The sequence below is a fragment of the Capricornis sumatraensis genome, chromosome X (assembly GCF_032405125.1).
Source record: "Capricornis sumatraensis isolate serow.1 chromosome X, serow.2, whole genome shotgun sequence".
NCBI lineage: Eukaryota > Metazoa > Chordata > Mammalia > Artiodactyla > Bovidae > Capricornis > Capricornis sumatraensis.
In genome coordinates, this window is record NC_091092.1 from 128,873,267 (window position 1) to 128,895,700 (window position 22,434).

Consider the following 22,434-nt stretch of genomic DNA (forward strand, 5'->3'; position numbering starts at 1 on the left):
AATGTTAGTATTATGTTAAATTTTGCAGATTTTCAATTTTTCCACATCATTTATATGGTATTTATACTTTGATTATGGTTTGATATTTCCTGAAGATAATAAACAAAGCTAAAAAAACTTTAAAAAAGATGATCTCCTAATTCTAAATCACCTAACTATGTCACAGGAGGTCTAGGAATCAACTCTTTAATAGCATATTGGGCAGACACTGGGAACCATGATGATGAATGATAAGGAGTTAACAAGTAAAGGGAAAAACTCTCACTGACAATGTTAAATGGAATAAGAATGTCATAAACTTAAAACATTGTTTAGATAGGTTCTCAAATATGTTCTTAAAATGTGGAAGAAAAGAGAAGAAATTTACAGTAAAATGTTAATAGTGTTACCTTTGGTGGTATATATATGTGTGTGTGTGTATATGTGTATATATATATATATATATATATATAGGTGCTTTTTTTTCTCTTTGCAACATTAATGTATTTTTCCAAAATTCTATAATGAACAAGATAATTACCATCATCTTTGTCTTTCTATTTTACTGTCCCTAGTTTCTAAGCCTCTGTGGATGTTTTTCCAGGCACATATTTACTCACTTTGACTTCTTCCAGAAGGGGCCTTGTTAACTTTTTATGTGACTATTATCACTTTGCTTTTCCGTGTAATGAGTCATTTGTTGAATTTTTCTTTCTTGTTTTAACTTGATTTTTCCTCTCTTGTCCTTTTGCTCAGCCACACTGGGATTATCATCTACTGAGGTATGTTACAGTAAGAAGGCTGGAATTCATACGGATACTGTTTTTGAAGATTTTCGTAGCCAAAAACAATGTATAGGATTACCACTTCTTTAAAAATGTATTTTTAAACATGTATTTTTTCTGGTGGTGGAAATAGCATGTTTTATCTGGACAAAGTCCAAGACTGATTCAGATAAATGAGACAATGCAAGTGAACCAGGTCTTAAGTCAGATGGCAGAATCTTGAATTCAGTCCCTTTTAAAACTGGATCCCCAGAAGGGCCCTGCAGATGTGAGGAGCCTGACTGGAAGATCACTACAATGGGGTGGACACGGCTCTCTACATAGGTGTGTCTGTGAAGTTTTTAGCTGGTCATCCACAGTGACAAACATTTGTCTATTTAGACTCAAAGATGAGTGGTGACTGTGTGTGTTAAACTGGGTTCATAAGTCAGTTGCACCGCTGTAGAGTGAAAGCTGCCCTAGACAATAGGAACTGAATGAGTGAGGTTTGTGAATGCAAGCTTTTCCAGTAGTTCTGACCACAGTTGCCTTTGACTATGACTTTTCTGAAGTTCCTGCCCCCTGATTTCCCGCAGGATGAGGGTGAGGATCCCTGGTACCACAAAGCATGCAAGTGTGATTGCCAAGGAGGTGCCAATGCCCTGTGGTCTGCAGGTTCCACCCCCTTGGACTGCATACCGGGTGAGTGTCTCCTCTCCTTGGGGCACCAGATCCTTGGGGTGTCCTTGGGAACACCCTGTTTCTCGTCTTTCTTTCAACTTTGATGAATTAAATCCCCTGAATGCCATAGTCGGGTTTTCACCAGTTGGCCTTTAAACTGCAAATTTCAATGGCCACTGCTTCAACAAATGGCACTGCTATCTTTGTTCAGAACAGTTTGCTGGATCTCTACTTGACCTCTGTGAGATGGTAAGATGGGACCTAAATTTCACTGAAAGAGATAACAGAATTTACCTAAAATAAACTAATGATAGGCAGCAATTTTGAGAAGAGCACAGGCTTCTGAGCCAGAGGTACCAGGGTTGGAATCTTGGCTGCATCACTGTTTAACTCTGGGACTCCATTCTGGCCTTTCTCTGTCAAATGGAGGTGATACTACTATGCCCGGACACTTACTGCTCACCAAACAACCATGTGCCTCACATTCTCAGCCCCTTCACAGTCAGGTGGCCTCACAGGAGCAGTTCTAGCTGAAGGGAGCTGTGTCTCTTCTGAAATGGGGTCCATTTCCCTGCTGGATAAAGTGGTTTCTCCTTTCATCTGGGAGCCAGGGAGGTTAAATGTAGCAGAACCTCCTGCTGACCTCACCTGAGTGAAAAATCACTGTTTGTTGTGTTAAGCCTTTGAAATTTCTGTGACAATTTTTTCTGCAGCCTCTGCTGACTAATATGAATGCCTTCCTCTAAAGTACGGGCCAGAAAACTTTGTCTGTACAGGACCTGGTGGTAATTATTTGTGGCTCTGAGCACTGCAGGGCCTCGACACCTCAAATAGAAAGCAGCCATAGACAGTATGTAAATACATGAGCATGGCTGTGCTCCAATAAAACTTTATTTATAAAAACAGGCATGAAGCCACATTTAGCCCAAAGGCCAAAGTATGTGGAACCTGCTCTAAGGAGTATTTCTGAGGAATAAAATGGATGAAGCATTAAAGTGTCTTGTCCTGGACCTGGCAAATTGTAGCTCCTTTTCTTCCTGCCTCCTAAGAGCTCACATTCCGACTTTCAAGTGGCCTAGCAAACATTTGCCAGGCTCAGTATTTACCACAGCTCCAAGTCTCTTTTGCTGAAACTGTCCTTGCCACCCCTTTCCGGGGTTATGCTGGAGCCCTGCCGTGTCATTCACTTTACATAATCGCCTAATAATAGCTCCAGGAGAGAGGTTTAGTGTGCAGTATGTGAGCTTCTCTGCATTATTTCATTAAATTTGCATTAAAATAGCAAGTTGTGGGGAAAGGGGATCTACAAAGGCTTTTACTGCCTGCTTTCCTATTTACTAAAGGGGTAGGAATTGGTTTCTGAAGGAAGTCTCCTGGAAGGAAACAGTGGGGGCCCAGTAGCCAGGAAAGCAGTTAAGTGCTGATGAGTTCAGGGGCTTCTCCCTTGGGAAGGACATCCCACTGAGCTCCTGCAGCCCTTCTGTGCTGGGGTGATCTGCAGTCAAGACTGAGGCACTTTCCTTAATAAATCCGTTTAGAATTCAATTCCACCCTCTGTCATCATGTGCCTGTGATGTGCTGATGGGAAGACAAAAATGAACCGCTGTCTCTACCCTGAAGGAGTTTACCCTTTAGTGGAAACAAATGTTCTCCTCACTAGAGACGGGAGTCCTCCTGGAATTCCAGTCCAAGGAAGCTCTTTCTAAGAAGAAATTGAGAAGAGATTATTTATACGGATTAGTTTCATTGACCCCATCAACTGTGCAGCTGAGGAGGGCTGTGTGTCTGAGGAACATGAAGATGACCTGGGTGGTTCAGGCTCTCTCCCCTACACAGCTGCCATGAACTTGAAGTTCTGAAATCAGAAATTCTTTTAGCTTAAGTGTTTTCCTCACCCCACTGGGGTTTTTGTTTTTATTTTAGCAATACAGATATTCCCTGGAAAGAAAAAATTCCAATCTTAGTGTTACATGGTTGACTCATTTATGTAAATTGGCTTTTCCACAAAAGAGATGATTCGGGACAGGAGGACTGGCCACAACTTTCCAGAATTCACTTGCCCGTCAGTGCCTCAGATCCTCATTGGAACATCAAGAACATGGCCTTGTCTTTCTGGATCCTGAGATTGAGTGCTTCCACCAGAGCCCGCCTTACGACAGAAGGAGAGCCTAGAAAGCACAGGACAGGAGGGTCATTCAGAGCTGCCGGGAGGTGCTGGCAGGTGCTCACTGGCTGTTACTGCCAGGGGGCCCTACCCACAGAGCAGAAGGTGACCAGCTGGCTGCACTGTGGCCTGCTAATCTCAGTTTAACGCTCTTATAGTAAAAGGTCTTTTTCAATGGTGAGCCAAGATTACCTCGTCACTCTGCGAGGGGGGGAATAAGGTAGGGAAGGTATCAAAGCATAAGACATCCAATGACTCAATGCTTTACTTATATCCTAGATTTTATACTTCCATATTATATTCAAGTTGATACTCTATTCTTTTATAAACATTATTCTGTATTCCACTATATCATCACAGATTCAAGTCTAACACATGTGCAGAATAATAGTCACATGTCTTTTGTCAAAAATGGCCCTGAACTCTCTTTGTGTTCCTTTATGTTACTATTCTTCATGTTTGCCTTTCATATGTCTACACATGGAAAAATTATCCACTGAGTAAAAAAGGCTAGTATGCTAAGCGTGCATAGCCCGAATTAGCAGTACATATGATGATGCCTTTACCCATCTAATGATCACAAGAGACACTTGTGCCACAGAAGATGCAGGTTTTTCCTTAAGAGTAAAATGAGTGCACAAACAGGCTTAATAGCTTATAGTAACCTCCATTGAGCAGAAAGCTTGGGACAGACATATTCTCTGTGTATGTGAAGTGGATCGCTTTAATTCCTCTAGCAGCATTGTTTATGTTGCTTAATACTAGTTTAAACTCAATTGATAGCTTTTGATGAGGCCAATGGGGATTTCTCTGGGCCAGTCAACTCCCACTGCCTCCCTGAGCTCCCCGCTTCCTATTCCTGCCATTATCTCTGCTTATCCCCAGTGGCCACCCAAGATGAGGCGATGAAGTTTGTTTATCCCTCCATTCATCCATCCAACCAATATCTATTGAGTGCCTAGCACACACAGGCATTCTGCTCGGCTCAGGATAGAATGGTGAGCTAGACAGACCGGGAGAGCTGGAGGCAGCATCTGGAGTCCCTACCGGCTCAGGGTGGGCAGGGGAAGTGGGAAGAGAGCCAAAGGATGAGAAGAGGTGGCCAGGTGAAGGCAAAAGGAGGAGCCAGGGAAAATAGTAAGAATGTGAGTGGACTGCCCTTCACTCCAGGGCACAAAGAGCAGGAGAAATGTTACATTTTCTATTTTTCCAATTTTTAGATAACTCTGGTTTGAGTCCTCTTTTATCATGGGCTGTGAGGAGTCTAAAGACAGGATTGTTGAAGGTCATGTCCCTCCCCCTTGGACTACATTCCCCTGCCCCCTGCCCCTCGGTGGCCTGCCAGGGTTGACTGGGGGCAGCTCTCTGCCTGACTGGCCCTCACAGGAGGGCAGACACCTTGTTGGTGGCCCTTCTCATTCTGAACCAAGCTTAATTCTGGGGGATTTTCCCAAGACTCCCTCAGAGGTGCTCAGGCCCCTATCACAAGTCCCCCCAGGCCCCAGCAAGGCTCAAAGCCCAAAGCCTCCAGCCACCTCATCTGGGAGAGTCACCTCATTCCTGTTGAGGCCTGGACCTTCTGAATCCATGAGCCTGAGGGATGCTAGGCTGTCAACAGGCCTCTCCTGTCTCAAGTCACATGCATGCACTTGTAAACATCTTACTCCTTTGTGAGGCAAGGAGAGTCCAAACCTTTAGAAATAGGAAGCTGACCTTCTCAGATGGATATAGGGAGGATGATGGGGGTAGAGAGGTGCTAGATTATTTCCTCTGGTGAGTTTTCACCATAAAAACAAACATATACAACTCAAGACATTAATATACTCTCACAAATTCACACTATTTACACCAGCACTAGCTGATTATTTTTGGCCAGGCAATAGAGGCTCTACACTCTACACTGTTTTAAACAATCCCAAATCAACTTTATGGAGGCAGGAACTACTGTTGTACCCATTTCACAGATGAGGAAACAGACCCATAGAGGTTGAGCAGCTTGCCTAAGCTCACTGAAGGGAGAGTGGGATCCCATCCTATGTCAAACTGGCTCTAAGTGGCATTCTTGAGCTTGGCTGCCCATTAAAATCACCTGCAGCTTTACCCCATGCCCAGGTCCTGCCCCAGAGTAAGGACAACAGAATTGCTGGTGGTATGGCCTGAACACCAGCACTTCTTAACTTTCCAGGTGATGTCCTGGTTGAGACCCATCACAGTCTCTACCTGGTGCGTTGGGCCCAAACACTGGGGTTTCTGGGTTAGCAGATTGGTGGCTGGAGTCATGGAGCACTGGACAGGGGCAGGCTTGGGGCTTGGATGCTGAAGGACTTAGTTTGGATAGATGAATGTGAAGCATCTTTAGGTCACCCAGATGGAACTGTTCACCTGGAAAATATCCAAGAGGCAGTGGGTTGGAGCTTGGGGCCTGGGAGTCACTCTTTGGCTTTCAGACACCACCTGAAGCCATGGGGATGGTGAGTTCATCTGCCCTGGAGAGTATGGGCAAGATCCATGTCAGGACAAGCCCTCACAGGCCTCCAAGGACATTGCCATTGGCCAGGTCGCTGCAGTATAACTAACTGTTAGATGGGCTAATTGGGAAGAGATGGCAAAAGAGATGTGAGGGGTGAAAATAGAGAAAGAGCCAAATGGCAAGAATAAAGCAATCAGGAGAGGTGGCCATGGCTTTTCCTTTCCCTCGGCCTCTCCCCTCTGAGCTGGTGGCCCCAGAGTAAGAAAAGGCAGGTTCAGGATGGAGGGGCCCTAGGGACATCCATGGTTAGAATTTAAGTGTTTCCAACTGAAACCTAGCTTTCTGATGCTGGGGCCTTGTCCCTCCTTTTGGTGGCTGGGCTCATCTTCCAGGTCAGAGGGGGAGGTGAGGAGGTGGATGAACCCCCAAGGCCACAGAGAGCAGGCCCCCTGAATCCTCCAGTCAGCAAAACACCTTCCTGGCAAACCAAGGTTTGCAAAGTGTGCTTTCAAAGTGTGTTTATTAAAAATGCGGCGGCTCTGGGGGTGGAATCCTGGAACCGGCATTCTTAACAAGCCCCTCTGATGATCTGACCACATAAGGCATGATAGAGTGGCCCAGAAAGCACTCCTATTCTCTCTCTCGACATCAATAGGCCCCCCGAAGCTTTGAGTACTTGATAAACTACAAATGCTGTCCTCGGACCCCCAGCTCCACTAAGCTGCAGCCACTGGTGGGAGTTGGCCCTATTCCTTTGGTACACTGGGTAGCAAGGCAGTTAAGCCACCTTGGCCAGAGGCCTGAAGCTGTCCTTTTGTCTTCAGCATCTGGGGCAGGGCAGGACTATCCCTACAGGCACTCCAGAGCCTCAGGATGTCATTCAAGCTTTTATATGCCTCATTCAATTTTACTGATGTTTGAAAATTATCTGCTACAAAGACATAAGCACTCATTTTACTGTTGAAGGTGACAATGCCTTAGTAAATACACTCGGCTTTTTAATCTGAACTCACATTTACACATGGTGAGAAAGTAACTTGATCTGCCTTACTTGAAGTTTATCATTCACAACTGGAGAACTAGGAGAATGTATCTGCCTAAATTTATCGCTTGTTTTCTAAATAAATTCAGCTAGAATCTGGGTTTGGTTATAAATAAGAGACCCCCTAAATAGTGGCTTATTGAAATAGCTTTGCTTTGACTCACATAGTAAAAAACTAGGGGTAAGAAATAGCTTAAGGATATCAAGGCTGAGGTCTCTTCAGTTCTCTTGGCTTTATCATCATGGTGCAAGATGGCTACTGTTGTACCAGCCATCAGATCTTTCTTTTAGGCAAGGAAGAAAGAGGGGGCAAGCAAAATTTGATTGGCAATCACCAACAGATATCTTCTCCTATCTCATGGATCAGAGATTGTGTCATATGGTCAACTCTAACTGCAAAGGTGACCGGGAAATACAGATATATATATATATATATATATATATATATATATATATATACACACATACACACACACACACACATATACAGCTGGCTACATTGCTGCACCCAACAAAATTAGCGTTTTTTAGTCAAAAAGAAAAGGAGAATAGATGCTGGGTTGGCAATTGGCAGTCTCTGACCAGGTAACTCAATGCTAAATATCAGAGGAAATACATGAGAAGCAGCAGAAAATTCATATATAAGCACCAGCTTCGTCTAGTCTTATTTGGAAAAAGCAGTTTCTTTCAAACGTTCCTATTCAACAGTCACTTAGACTCATTTCATTCCCCTCTCCTTTTTTCATTAGAATTTCATTAGACTAGTGAGAAAACTGCAATTTACAAGTAGGAAGTCAGTCTTAATATATAATTGCCCTTCTTGCCTCTCACCATTGTTTTGTTCCTATAGTTGGCATCATATGCTGCCTGAGGACAATTAGGGACTCTGATGTCATCATGTGGGATGGCTAACCAGTGTTAATAAGGAAAATAGAGAGTATGGCATTTGAGTATGATATTTTGCTACAAATCTCTTTGAGTATGATATTTTGCTACAAATCTCTTAGTTTTTAGGTCTCTGAGTTTGTGGAGGATGTGAAGTATTTCTCAAAATTCCCCCCTACCCAAGAGGTACTTCCCTCTGCTTTTATGAATGTTGTGAGTCTCTATGACAGTCCCTTCACTTCATCTTCACTCTCTTCTCACAAGAGCAGTGAAGAGAATGAAGACCCAGTCCTATCCACTGAGAACGGTGCTGACAAAGGAAAACATCTTCTACCTCATGGGAGGGTCTGATTTGTCATTTCAGTCATGTCATGTTTGTTGAGTCTTGCCATGCGATCTGAGTGTTTCAATGTGCCCTGTTTTTCCTTTCCCAGAATGCCCATACCATAAGCCCCTGGGTTTTGAGTCAGGAGAGGTTACACCAGACCAGATCACCTGCTCCAACGTGGAGCAGTACGTGGGCTGGTACTCTTCCTGGACTGCCAACAAGGCCCGGCTCAACAGTCAAGGCTTTGGGTAAGCAGGGCATGCAACTTGGGTGATTATTTTTTCCATGTAATTTGAAAAAGTATGTCTCTGTGATAAATGAACGACATAGAATGCATTTATTCATTTAACAAATATTGACTGAGTGCCTTCCATGCGCCAAGGACCATGGATATAGCAGTGAACAAGGTAGATGAGCTCCTGGCCTTTGAGAAGCACTCAGTTCAGAGGGGGAGACTCTAAGCACACTGTCACACAACTGGCCATTTGCTAAGTGTGAGGAGTACTGTGGGGGAGATGAAGAAAGACCTATTTGATTTGAAACACCAGGAAAGGTTTTCTAAGGCAAAAATCTTTACCCTGAGAATTGCAGTTGGCCAGGTTGGGGGAAGGTAGGAGAGAGGCACAGGGCACAGCAGATGCAAAGGCCCTGAGTTGGGAAGATTCCCTCAAGTGCCTAGATGGTGAGATAAGGCCAGAGAGGTAGGCAGCAGTCAGATGGTATGGGCCTTATAAGTCATGTTAAAGACTGTGGTCCTTACTTTAGGGATATTGGAAGAACCCTGAATGTGCATGAGTTAGAATACAGATTTGTGCTGCTGTAACAAACAGCCCCCAAATACAGAGACTTAATCAACATGAAGGTGATTAGGCAGTCTAGAATTGTTATGACAGCTGGATGGTATCAGGGACCCAAACTCATTCTACCTTGTTCTCTCCTCCTTAATATGAAGTTTCCATCTTGGGGCCCAAGATTGCTGCTCTAGATTCCACTGCCATATCCACAGTCTAGTCAGTAGGGAGAGAAGAGCACGGTGCAGACACTTTTCCTTTAAGGATATATGCACAATCCTACTGGCCACTGCTGCTCACATCTCATTGATCAGAATTTGTTCAGATTGTCCCATCCAGCTGCAAAGGAGACTGGGAAATGTGATCTTAGCTGAGTGGCCACTCGTTTGCAGAAAACTCAGGGGTTCCATTACTAAAGGAAGATGGGTAGAGGAAATGGGGAGACAACCGGCAGACTCTACCAGAGAAAGATTTAAAGTTGGGGAGTATTACAATCGGATTTATGTTTCAATTAAAAATTTCTGGCTCTTACGGGAAGAACGGTTTAATGTGCAGTATGGGTTGGGGGTGAGGTGGGGAGAGGAATCCAGAGAGACTAGTTAAATAAGCTATGCCAGCTGTCCACGCAAGAACTGAAGGTGACATGGGCTAGCATGGTGGCAGTGAAATGACTTTGAGGAACATTTGGAGATAGAGCCAAGAGATGGATTAGATGGTTGAGGTGACAGAGAGGAAAGGGTAGCATTCAGAGAGATGAACACTGGAAGGAGAGGCTGGGGTTAGGATAATTAAGAGCTCTTTTTAGACATGTTTTGAGATGCTGTATAGCATCCAGGAGAAGTTGAATAGCTGACAATTGATTTTTGGGATTTGGAATTTAGGAAAGGTCTGGGATGTACCTAAAAAGTCAGGAGCCACCCATGGAGCAAGTCCAGAATTAGAAGAGAAGGCAGCCAAGGGCTGAGAGTCCTGAGAAGCTAAATCAATGTGTGCACACATGCACACACATACCATAAAGGGAAACTATAGGTTTCCACAAATTATGAGGGATATAACTAAAAAATAAATCAGTTCCTTCATTGGTTGGTTTGCTTTACAATTGTGAGAAGGCCTTCCAGAGCCACTTGATTTTATGTTCTGTGCACCGTGCCTACCATGGTATGAGTGACAGCACCTGAAGGAGACACAGATAAGGTATGAAGAGATGAAATTAAAGAGAAAAAAGAAAAATTATGGAGAAAGAACATCAGGAGAGACTAAAGAAAAAGGAAGGGGGCTAGTGGGTGAAATGACCACGTATTTGCATGTTTTGAAGAAAAACATGCTCAACCACACCCCAAAGATGATTTTAGCTACACTTGAAGGCATTTCTTTGACAAATTATTTGAATCTGGCAATTCTTTCTTGGGCGGTGGAGGTGCAGGGAGAGAGAAACTACAGAAGGATCAGAGGCCAGATATTTCTTGAGGACAAGCCTCTGGGTGCTTAACAGATTGCAGCCCAGGCTGCCTGACCTTTGTGGGTGCTCTGCAGGTGCTGGTGTCCCCTCAAAAGACAGTGCCTCCCAGCTCTTCAGAGGTGCTCATGGGGTAAGGCTCCTGGTGACTTGCTGTGTCCACGCAGGTGCGCTTGGCTCTCCAAGTTCCAGGACAGCAGCCAGTGGTTACAGATAGATCTGAAGGAGGTCAAAGTGATTTCGGGGATCCTCACCCAGGGGCGCTGTGACATCGATGAGTGGATGACCAAGTACAGTGTGCAGTACAGGACCGATGAGAGCCTGAACTGGATTTACTATAAAGACCAGACCGGAAACAACCGGGTACGTCGGGCTTACCCCAAACCACCTTCCACACAGCCCCTCTGGGAATTCCCTCCCATCCATCTCTGTGTTTCTGTCGTCACGCTCTGTCAGAACTCTGCCCCCACAGCATGGTGAGTCATCCATGCTTCCTCCCCACCACACAATCTGCTCTCTGATGGCGATATCAATGCAGGTGTCTTTTCTTGTACCCCTCATGCCTAGCAGTTTGTCTACCAATGAGTGCCATCATATGTGCAAAAGAAATCTTTGTCTGAATTCTCGCATCAGCACAGAGATGCTTAAATAATCAAGACTGGCCATTTGGATGCTTCCAAATTCATTGGACCTTGAACACTTCCTTGATCTACTACTGATGTGGCTAGGTCCTCGTCCCTTTATGTATCAATGGATATGGCTTCTCCTAACTGTTGACTGAGATAATCTCAACAAGTTACCCACTAAACCATGTAAATGGTTGAAAGGACTCTAGCTGAGAAGAAATAGAATCACTTAAACCTTTGAGCAACTTGATATCCTACTAATCTCTGAGGGCTGAGACCCAAGTCTTATTCAACACAGACTGAACACAGTAAGCTCTTGAGTTTATATATTATATATATATATATATATATATCAGTGAAGTTGCTCAGTCGTGTCTGACTCTTTGCAATCCCATGGACTGTAGCCTACCAGGTTCCTCCATCCATGGAATTTTCCAGGCAAGAGTACTGGAGTGGGTTGCCATTTCCTTCTCCAGGGGATCTTCCCGACCCAGGGATTGAACCCAGGCCTCCCACATTGCAGGCAGATGCTTTACTGTCTGAGCTACCAGGGAAGCTAAATGAAAGTGAAAGTTGCTCAGTTGTGTCTGACTCTTTGCGACCCCATGAACTATATAGTCCATGGAGTTCTCCACTCCAGAGTATTGGAGTGGGTAGCCTTTCCCTTCTCCAGAGGATCTTCTCAACCCAGGGATCAAACCCAGACCTCCCGCATTACAGGTGGATTCTTTACCAGCTGAGCCAGCAGGGAAGCCCTATATACACACACACACATATATATATAGTCAATATTTTGCATATATATAAAATGCTATCTGCAGTGAAATAAAAACTCGCCAGCTGTTTGGAAAAGTTAATTGCCTTTTTGCCTGAGAGTGAGGCCTCCCCAGCTAATTCAGACATTTCATCAGGTTAAGCAGACATGTGTAGCTGAACATCAGAAGGCTCTGTACTCTCTGATGACAATTTGTACAGCAAAACATGCATGAGTTGAGATTTCAAGGAGTTTGAACACAATAGGAAAAACCATCTCGATACTTGGACATTGTATTTCATTTTTGTTCTTATTAGTTGGCTTTTCAAAAAGATAGGCAAATTCTTTTTCAAGCTCTGTGTTTCTGAAGGCCTTGATGGTTCTTTGCAAAGAAGTGCTCCACTCTGGCAGCTGTGTGGAGTGGGCCTGTTCCGTTCTCCCTCTTCACCAGGCTCCTGACTTAAATAGGTTCAAGGGCAAAGAGCTTAGAGAGGAGGGTGTGGGGTGTTGCTATTGGGAAGAAATAAAGTCAAGATCATGGCAGCTGAAGTCCTTCTTGATTTGTGTATGGATGAGGTCAATGTGGCAGCCAACTTTTTTATAGGAGATAATCCCAGGAGGAAATGAAATGTTCTAGTGTCATGGGGCAGAGCATTAGGACTCTGGAAAGAGTGCAAAGAAGTTTCTTTGAAAATATAGGCAAATAGCGACCGTGTCCTATGCAATAGCTACCGCATTATGCTATGTTACATTCCCCAAAACAGGAAGCAACCCCTTTTTCTATTTTGGGCACTGCTCTCCCACTTTGAGAATCTTCTCTCTAGTTTTTATGTCTTTTTCTTTTTTAAAAACACTTTTTTTTCCCAAGTCTAAAAAGTACTTGCCATTTGTATCGATGCAGACACACAGTTAAGCTTTGGCTCACAACTTCAGAGCCAGTTCACAAGTTTTCACTTGAGCCCCACTGTGGATACCTTTGGAACATGGGAACGTTCCTCTTTTAAGCACAATGTGGTCCTTTTCAAAATTCTTGTCAAAATGCAAAGGATTAAATCACAAAATTGGTGATGTGAATAAAGAGGCATTTTCTATCAGCACCATCCAATAGAACTTTCTGCAATGAAGGAAATGTTATCTGCAGTATCCAATATGGCAGCAACTGATGACATACAGTACTGAGCACTTGAATAGCAGCTAGTGTGACTGAGGATGTGTTGTTACCTAATATTAATTCATTTCTGTCGATGCCTGGAGCATGTAGGTGCTGACAAACATTCAAGGTCAGATTTTGGAGGATATCAGCAAATTCTCTACCTTTTAAGCACTGAGACTTTCCATAGTGAAAAGTTGGAGCCAAAATCCAGACAGGAAACGTCTTCCTTTTCTCTCCTCTGCTGTGATGGTGATAGCATTTCCTTCCTCTTTAGGTTTTCTATGGAAATTCGGACCGAACCTCCACAGTTCAGAACCTGCTGCGGCCCCCCATCATCTCCCGCTTCATCCGGCTCATCCCGCTAGGCTGGCATGTCCGCATTGCCATCCGGATGGAGCTGCTGGAGTGCGTCAGCAAGTGTGCCTAATGCTGCCTTGGCTCATACCTGCAGTGGGTGAAGGGCGCAGAGTGGCCCATGGGGGAACGCTGACTTATCACTGTGACCAACAGGGCTGGATTTTACAGGCTCTTTTCAGTGCAGGGCTGGGCAGAGAATACTATCTTTTTTGCATAGTTTCCAATTTCAGTGAGAGAAAATGAAAATGAACGTATTTCCCATTCAGGGTCAAAGAAAATAAGAACAAAGAAAATGTCTCTGAAAACAATTTTCATGCAGAAAGCCTAAGTAGCAGGAGTAATTTGCTGCTCTGGGGGTGTTATTTTTGTTTTTGTTTTTAGTCTCTGACGAAGTGAAAGGTGCAGTTGCAGGGGAATGCAAAGCAGCCCTGATAATTTGAAAATTCTTTTTCTTTACCACGCTCAAAACAGGAACATACTGTTTTATAAAGCCTCTCTTTGAACACAAAGGGGGAGCAAGCTTGTGGCTTCTCCTAGGTTTTCATTAAATTATGGTCTTTTAGGACTTTAGAGCATTGGGTATGGAGTTTGGGGGATTGGGTGGTGCAGATGAGTCTGGTAGATGGGAGTTGGTGTCCCAGTCTTGTGAGAGCCTTGCATGACCCAACACCCCAGAGGTAGGAAGGTCTCCCATGCTCTGAGCTTTCACCTCCTATGCCCAACCCTGCACGCAGTGGCAGGGGAGGTTCAGAGCTCTCATTACAGACAACTCCACTCTGCATGCCCTCAGATACATGATCCCAGTCTGTGGTCAGCATTTAACTGAATAACCCGGGACAGGCTACACATGTAAGGAACAAAATTTCCCTGTATTTAGGAAACCCAAATGACCAGAACACAGCAGAATATCCTTTTATCCAGGGCTACCATTCTTCAACAAACTTAACTCTGGGAAAACAGTTGGCCAGGAGCTGTCACTGGCTACAGAGGAGGCCCATCAGCCAAGTACACTCTGCTGGAAGTGATCAGGACCTACAATCTGAGAAGCATGATGTAGCCAGGCTGCTGCTGAGCCCAACCTTCCAACCTCCCAATCTCAGCCCCTTTGCCTTGTAAAGTATGGGCTAGTCTGGCCTTCCTCTCCCAGAGGAGCTCTGTAAGCAGGCAGCTGGGGGAAGGACAGTCTGCCTCTTCTGTTATTTATAGCTCAGCCTGTTTTCAGGCCCTTCCCCAGAAGCAGGGCACGTGGGCAGGAGAGGATTTGAAAGTAGGAGCCAGGAGAGGGTCGAATCTGAGGATGAGGGACCCCAGCAAGACTAGGGAATCCAAGACTGTTCTGGCCCTGACACAGTGCAGCCTCTGCTAGCAGAAATTCATTTCTCTGAGTTACTTTGTTTTCAAACGACAAGCTTAGTGAATGGACATCAACATGATCCTGGACATCATATTCACCTTCTCTGTGAATGGCCAGCCTCCTAAAATCCCTTAATCTCTTCTCTGGCGTTGTGGGTCTTAGATCAGCTTATTTAACCTAGCATCTTTCTAATACCCATGCTGTATACTTAAACAACACCTTTCTCTGCTCAATCTTCTCTCAAATAATAGGGGCTTCCCTGGTGGCTCAGATGGTAAAGCGTCTGCCTGCAATGCGGGAGGTTATCAATTCAGGGTAGGGAAAAAAATTCCTTCTCTGGCCTTAGGATACATGGACAAATCCACTTTGCACAGAATGCCTACAGAGATTCTTACTGGGAAAGATGAATGAACTCTTATTGTGATATGGACTGTCAGAGAAAATGGCAGTATCCTAAGAGTTCAGGACTACAACTGGCACACCAGACTCAGGATGGGGAGTACAGTTAAGGGGAAAAATAGAAAAGAAGTAAACAGGGTGAGGCAGGGATGAAAGTCCTCCAAATAACTGTTTATATTGGAAACTTCTGTTTTGGAATAGCTTTATTGAGATAAAATTCACATAGCTTACAAATTTCACCCATTTACAGTGTATAATTCAATGACTTTTAGTATATTCAGAGTTGAGCTACCATTATCACAATCAATTTTAGAAAATTTTTATCACCTCCAAAAGGAGCCCTGCACCCACTAGCCATCACCCCTCCAACCCACTTGCCCACCCCAGTTCTGGGCAACCATTAATCTCCTGTCTCTGTAGAGTTACCTATTCTGGACATTTCATATAAATGAAATCATACAATACGTGGTTTTTCCTGTCTGGCTTCTTTTACTTAGTGTTTCCAAGGTTCATGCAGGTTGTAGCATGTATCAGTACTTCATTCCTTGTCATGGCTGAATATCATTCCAATGTATGGATACACCACATTGTATTTATCCATTCATCTGTTGATGGACATTTGGAATGTTTCCATTTCTTGGCTGTTATGAATAGTGCTGCTATGAACAACTGTGTACAAGTTTTTGTGTGGACATGTTTTCATTTATCCTGGGTATATACCTAGAAGTGGAATTGCTGGGTCATACGGTAACTTGATTTAACCTTTTGAGGAACTGTCAAGACTGTTTTTCAAGGTGGCTATACCAGTTTACATTCCCACCAGCAATGTATGAGGGTTTCAATTTCTCCACACTTGTTATTATCTGTCTTTTTTGATTGAGGCCATCCCGGTTTGTATGAAGTAGTATCTTTCATTGTGGTTTTGATTTGCATTTCTCTAATGAATAATGATGTTAAATATCTTTTCATGTGTTTACCGTGTTTGTACACCTTCTTTGAAGAAATGTCTATTTAGACTCTGCCCATTTTTGAAATTAGGTTGTTTTTTAAAATATTGAGTTGTAAAAGTTCCTTATATATTCTAGGTACCTCACCAGATAAATGATTTGCAAATATCTTCTTCTATTTCATAAGCTGTCTTTTCACTCTCTTGAAGGAGTCCTTTGAAACACATATTTTAGAATTTTGATGAAGTCCAACTTATTTTTTCTCTTTTGTTATTTGTGCTATAGGTGTCATATCTGAGAAACCACTGCCAAATCCAGATCATGAAGATTTATTTTTGCTTTTTTCCCCAAGAATTTTATAGTTTTACCTTTTAAATTTAATCTTTGATCAATTTTGAGTTAATTTTTGTATATGGTATGAGGTAGGGGTCTGATTTCATTCTTTGTATGTGAATATCCAAATGTCCCAGCATACTTGTCAAAGAAACTATTCTTCCCCTATTGAATGATCTTGAACCTTTACCAAGAATCAACTGACCGGAGGGTGAGGGTTTATATTTCTGGACTCTCTCTCTCTCTCTCTCTCTCTCTCTCTCTATATATATATATATATATATATATATATATATATATTTTTTTTTTTTTTTGGCCACGTCACTTGTGGGATCTTAGTTTCATTGCACCCATAGCAATGAAAGAGCAGAGTCCTAACCACTGGACCACCAGGGAATTTCCTGGACACTCAATTCTATTCCACTGGTCTATATGTCTATTGTTATTCTAGTGCTACATTGTTTTGATTATGGGAGCTTTGTAGTAAGTTTTCAAATTGTAACACATGAGTCTTCCAACTTTGTTCTCCTTCAAGATCATTTTGGCTACTCTGAGTTCCTTGAGTTTCCATAATATTGTGATGATCAACTTGTCAATTTCTGCAACCCAGTCAGTTGAGATTTCTTATTGGAAATTGCTCAATACTTGAGAGTTTAATAAATAATGAGATTTGTAAAACATTTATCTATGATTTGTTTATAACAGCATTTGAATTTCTTACTTCATTTAATTAATGACAGAATGTATAAAAAATAAAACTTTTATTGAGGGACATCTGAAGCCCAACAGAATCTTGCTATTAAAAACATGAACTATGTTTGTAGTACTATTTCTTTTGTGGGGGAAACTTCCAGTTAAAGTACATGGGCTTCCCCTGGCTCAGTGGTAAGGAATCTGCCTACCAACGCAGGAGCCGTACAAGATGTGGGTGCAATCCTTGGGTCGGGAAGATTCCCTGGAGGAGGGCATGGCAACCCACTCCAGCATTCTTGCCTGGGAAATCCCAGGACAGAGGAGCCTAGTGGGCTACAGTCCATAGGGTCACAAAGAGTTAGACACGACTGAAGCAACTTAGCCTGCACGCATACACACACACACACACACACTGACTTGTTTCAATGAAATGTTCTACTCTCAAATCAGATCAATTACCACCTGATGGGAGATGGAAGGAAGGGTGGTACATGAACTGCCCCATGGCACAAACCCATGTCAGTTTCTCTAGGTGGAAACAGTGATCGCTTAGTATAGTAGTCTTAAAGAGCATAGTCTTAACAGTGAAAGTACTTGGTTTCAAATCCTAGCAGGGTAACCTTGGGTAGGTTAATGTAAATGCCATAAACCTCAGTTTCCTCATCTACAAATGGGGATACTATCCACTTTGTTGCCTTCCGAAAAATAAATGTATTAATATAAGTAAAATACTTAGCAATTTGCCCAGCCATAGTAAGTGCTATGAACATAAAAAAGTGACAAGCTTCAGTTACTTTGAGTCAATCTAGATAAACAGTATAGCTGAAATCATAGGCCACAAGTCTGTATGACACTTGAGAAACTTGGAGTGAAGAATTTGGTGACACAGTTCTGTAAGAAAGTGTTTTAGCTCCATCCTTTGTTTAGAAAGATAAAGAAAGTTGGAGAATATTGACACATGTTATCACAAAATTTAAGCTCCCCCCTCACCCCATTTACTTAGTTGGTCTTCTTATCCTTAAAGATAAAGCGAGGTCCCCTGCCTGTTTTTGTAATAAAGTTTTCCTGGAACACAGTCACACCCATTCATTTACATATCATCTATACTACTTTTGCACTACAATGGCAGAGTTGCACGGTGAGTAGGGTTGAGTAGTCAGAAATCCAGTGACTCATAGAGCCTCAAATATTTACTATCTGGCCCTTTACAGAAAAAGTTTGCCAACTCCCTGTTCCAAAACATGAAGAAATCCTTATTAAGTTGTCCACCTTTGCTTCCTCCACGGCACTATGCAGGAAGTTGACATCTTCCCATCTTCCCCAAACCACCAAGTGTTTAGCAACGTAAAAAGGAGGCAACACTCAACTGTAAAATAAACCAAAGTTTTCAAAACACCAGAAGGGGGGAAAAGCTTTATAAATACAAAAAAAAAAATTATCAACATCAGTAAATAACAGGATTTGCCCTGCTTTACAATAATTTCTGTCCCTTAAACTGATTCCAACTTCAAAGACCCATTATTCTTCATTTGAATTCAAACGAGTTCTTTACAAAGAAGGAATGACCGCGGAGCTGCTTGCTGTTCAAACAAGAGGGACCACAGTGCTCACGATGGGGATGGCCTGGCAATCACATCAGTCAGTGCAAAATCTGCATTTTATTAAAGACATTTGGGAAGGTCCATTCAAAAATACATTGTGCTCAGTAAAAATTAACCATTTCATGCTGATAATTAAGGTTACCACGGAATAGATATTTGTATAATATTTACAGCAACAATAGAAATTTTACAGAAGTTTAGAATGGAATACATGCCAGAAAAAACTTGATAAGATGTACCAACACATGATACAAAGAGTTATATAAACACTTTACAAATGGTACATAATTAGCTTGTGAGGAATTTAAATATTCAACACTTTAAATTCAGCTTGGATTCAAAAATTAAAAAGGTTAACACCACGTCACACCCTTGCCACAGTACAAAGTATGGAATTACACTTTTTATTATGGATTATAAAGTCTGTGCAATTAAGAATTTCAACTGATTCTTCATCTACCACAAATTTAGATGTTACATCACTCTGGCTTATCCCTATTTTTGTTTTCAGGCACAAGCAGGGTTTTCAAAGTCTCCCTGCCTTGTGTCTTCCCAGATACCCCCTTCAAACTTCCTAGAGATTGAAGAAGCTCAGAATAGTCTTCTAAATATATACAGAATAACTACCTGAATTCAAAATGGCACAAAGCAATTCTTGGAGATAGGAATTAGGGGCAACTATTTTGTTTGGTTAGTTTCTGTTGATCAATCCACATTTACATGAGAATTTACTTCTTATAATCACAGCATTACCCCTCCAGCCCGACTCAATCAGTGACCAAGGAGGAAACAAGGAGAGGGAAATGGACCGAGTTGACTATAATCAATTGTATATTAATACTTCTAGTGAAAACAGATTTTATACAAGCTTTACTTTCCATTTTGGAAAATCTAAGCTGTGGAGAACTTAAAAAGCTCTCCAGAAGGAAAAGCATCATTTTTTTTTTCCCCTTGAAACTGAATGTGTTATAATTGGAGCTTTTGACAACTCTGGCAATAAATACTTTAATCCCCCAACGGGGACAAAAGTCAAGGCATCTACCTTTTCTATTCCTGGGTTTTGTCTGATTAGCCCTGAAGCAGAGCACTGGGACAAACTTGTCTATGCCTGAAATGAATCACATCAGGCTTTTGGGAATGTAAAATCCCAAACCAAAGGAAGTCCTGAGGAATTCTTAGCAGTCTGTCAAAATGGAGGGGATGGAGGAACAGATAAGGCCTCTTTCTCCCTGATACTCTGCGCTGGAAGAGTAGCGAACAAGGCAACTTCTAATCTGCATACAACATGGAGACCGATTTTTAAGATTCCAAAGGAAGATCAAAATACAACCCAAGGATCAAATGGGGTTCAGAGAGCTTAACCTTGTGGGTAATGAAGGGCCTTAGAAGAGATACCAGTTTTACTGCTGTAGTTCTCTGGCCCTAGAAATCCAACGTGTAGACTATTACAAATTTTTTCTGGCAAAATAAAAGACAAACCTCCCTCAAACTTGGGAGTAAACAGTTAGTGAATGAAAGTACAAGGCAGGTCGTGATTATATCTATATGTATTTAATAGCCTATAGGAAATACATAGAAAGGTGGATCAGTGCCTGGAGTGGAGAAAGGTAGAGTCAGGACCAGGCCAAATGCTGATGTATTAACAAAGCACTATGGGAAATGAATATTCATGTAGTAACTGACTTGGCACAAAATTCTATGACTGTTTATAGTACATTCAGTTAAAAAAGAAGAAATAGAATAGAATAGGGCAGCAGGCCCACAGTTTTCTAGCCACTTTACTACTATCACATTGTGTGTATACAGAAAGACATCGGACTCATCCTGTCATGGATTCACTTTCTTGCATTTACTCGTGGTTTCTAAGACAGTATTTTTTACCCAGCTGAATCAGACCTCAAGATATTCTGCATCTCAGCTGGTCAAGATGCAAAAGGAAGAAATCAGAACCACTTACAAGTTTTTATTTTGTAAGTTGGCCCTTCAAGTTTCTAAGAGAACGTTCTTGTGAGATTCTGACCCTGGGATTAGTGACAGGACATTTAACAACATTTGTACTGTCGTTTCTGCAGCCTCTTTTAAAGAAACCATTTTTTTTAAACTGCAAATAAGTTTTCTCTGCCTACACACTTTATTAGTGATGAACTGAAGGAGGCAAGGACATATTTCATTATTTTCTGACTTGGTTCTGTGTATCATACCAGATTCCCAGTTCACAAAAGTACGAGTCTGTGGATCTTAGTGCTCGCATGGAGCTCAATGTCCTATTATAATGCAGGAGGTAACAAACTTCTAGATATAAAAGCAGTGCTCTCCAGAAAAAAAGTTCTGACCAGGAGAGAATATGCAGGTTTCTGAGTCCCAGCTGAGCTCTAGGAATAAGTTGCAATGAGCCATTGCCCTTGCTAAAAGTTAAATCACCACCAGGACCTAGGTGAACAGAAATGGACAGAGCCTTCTACATACTTGAAAAGTAATCCTCTGGCCTTGAAAAAAAGTTGCACACTTATGAGTCATTCTCATACATAGCTACAAGAAAATAAATGGCTTTTTTCCTTATTTACTCTAAAAACTAGTTTAAGAAGTGAGGGTACTATGACGTTAACTAAGAGGTGCAGGAAAGGGAAAATGGGATAGCATTTCGTAGCAAAGCCCACTAATTTTCAGGATAGGAACATGCTAAACTGGCTAACTCTACACCACAAGGTACTTTATAATACATGACATGACTAGAAACTAACCAGCATAAATCTGAGCTTAGAATTAAAGTACAACTGCATATGGTGAATCTTAAAGTATGTTTTAAAACAGATTTAACCAAAGCATACAGCACAAATACTCCTATAGCAGCCACATCATGACCACCAACTAAGAGTTTTTTGCCTCTAATTGGTCTGTCATACGCCAATATTTGTAAAGAGTTATTAGATGACTTGAATAGAAAACAAAGACATTTTCTTGTGGGAGACACAGCTAAAGCCACGTATGCCTTTGAGCAGTTGGTAAAAATCATGCCAATCTGCCAGGCTGCTGCTTGCTTCTTAAATATAAGCTTCATGTCTATATGAAAGATTTTCTAAGGATGCTGACCTAGAATTTAAGTTCTCAAACACCTATGAAGTGACTCTGGTCTCTTCCCAAAAGATGCACCTTTTAGCAGGCCCAAGATAATGGAAACGAACAACAAGATTCCAGGGATTCGAGAATGGTGGTAGAAGACTCCTTAAAAAGAGAATGCGACACTAAAGAATTCATACCTGTAGTCTTGTAGCCTGCAGAGAACCAGGGCTGAGCCAAGTTCTGCGGGCGGGTGGGCTTGGAATTCAGGAGAGCAGGGTTTCTCAACCTCAGCGCTACTGACATTTGGGGTTGAATCATTCTCTGTCTGTGGCGGGGGGGGCGGGGGTGGGGCACGGGAGGTGTTCCTGTGCACACAAGATGTTTACAGCATCCCTGGCTTCTACCTGCTGGATTCCAGTAGCACACCACCACCCCCAGTTGTGACAATCAAATATGTCTCTGGCCATTGCCAAATGCCCCCAGGAGGCAAAACTGGCCCTGGTTGAGAATTGCTGCTGTAGAGACAACTCAGTTGAGCCCCTCAGCATGGAGCACTTGTTGTCTTGGGCTCTGGAGATGCTAAACCTCTGACTGAGA

The 22,434-nt window shown here is 42.5% G+C and overlaps 1 protein-coding gene across 1 annotated transcript; it reads left to right on the plus strand.

The window, feature by feature from the left end:
* The first annotated feature begins 217 nt into the window (after positions 1-217).
* RS1 (retinoschisin 1) lies at positions 218-13,520 on the plus strand. Its single transcript, XM_068963318.1, has 6 exons — positions 218-245; positions 736-761; positions 1,340-1,445; positions 8,420-8,561; positions 10,728-10,923; positions 13,368-13,520. Exons 1-6 carry the CDS (start codon positions 218-220, stop codon positions 13,518-13,520), a joined length of 651 nt encoding a protein of 216 aa, XP_068819419.1.
* Positions 13,521-22,434: the final 8,914 nt, after the last annotated feature.

What these genes read in the sequence shown, in the direction of transcription:
- RS1 (XM_068963318.1), top strand. Translation starts at nt 218, where the DNA reads ATGATGATGAATGATAAGGAGTTAACAA. An exon ending in CCCCTTGGACTGCATACCGG is followed by an intron (nt 1,446 to 8,419) that starts GTGAGTGTCTCC and finishes TTCCTTTCCCAG; the next exon opens with AATGCCCATACCATAAGCCC. An exon ending in ACCAGACCGGAAACAACCGG is followed by an intron (nt 10,924 to 13,367) that starts GTACGTCGGGCT and finishes CTTCCTCTTTAG; the next exon opens with GTTTTCTATGGAAATTCGGA.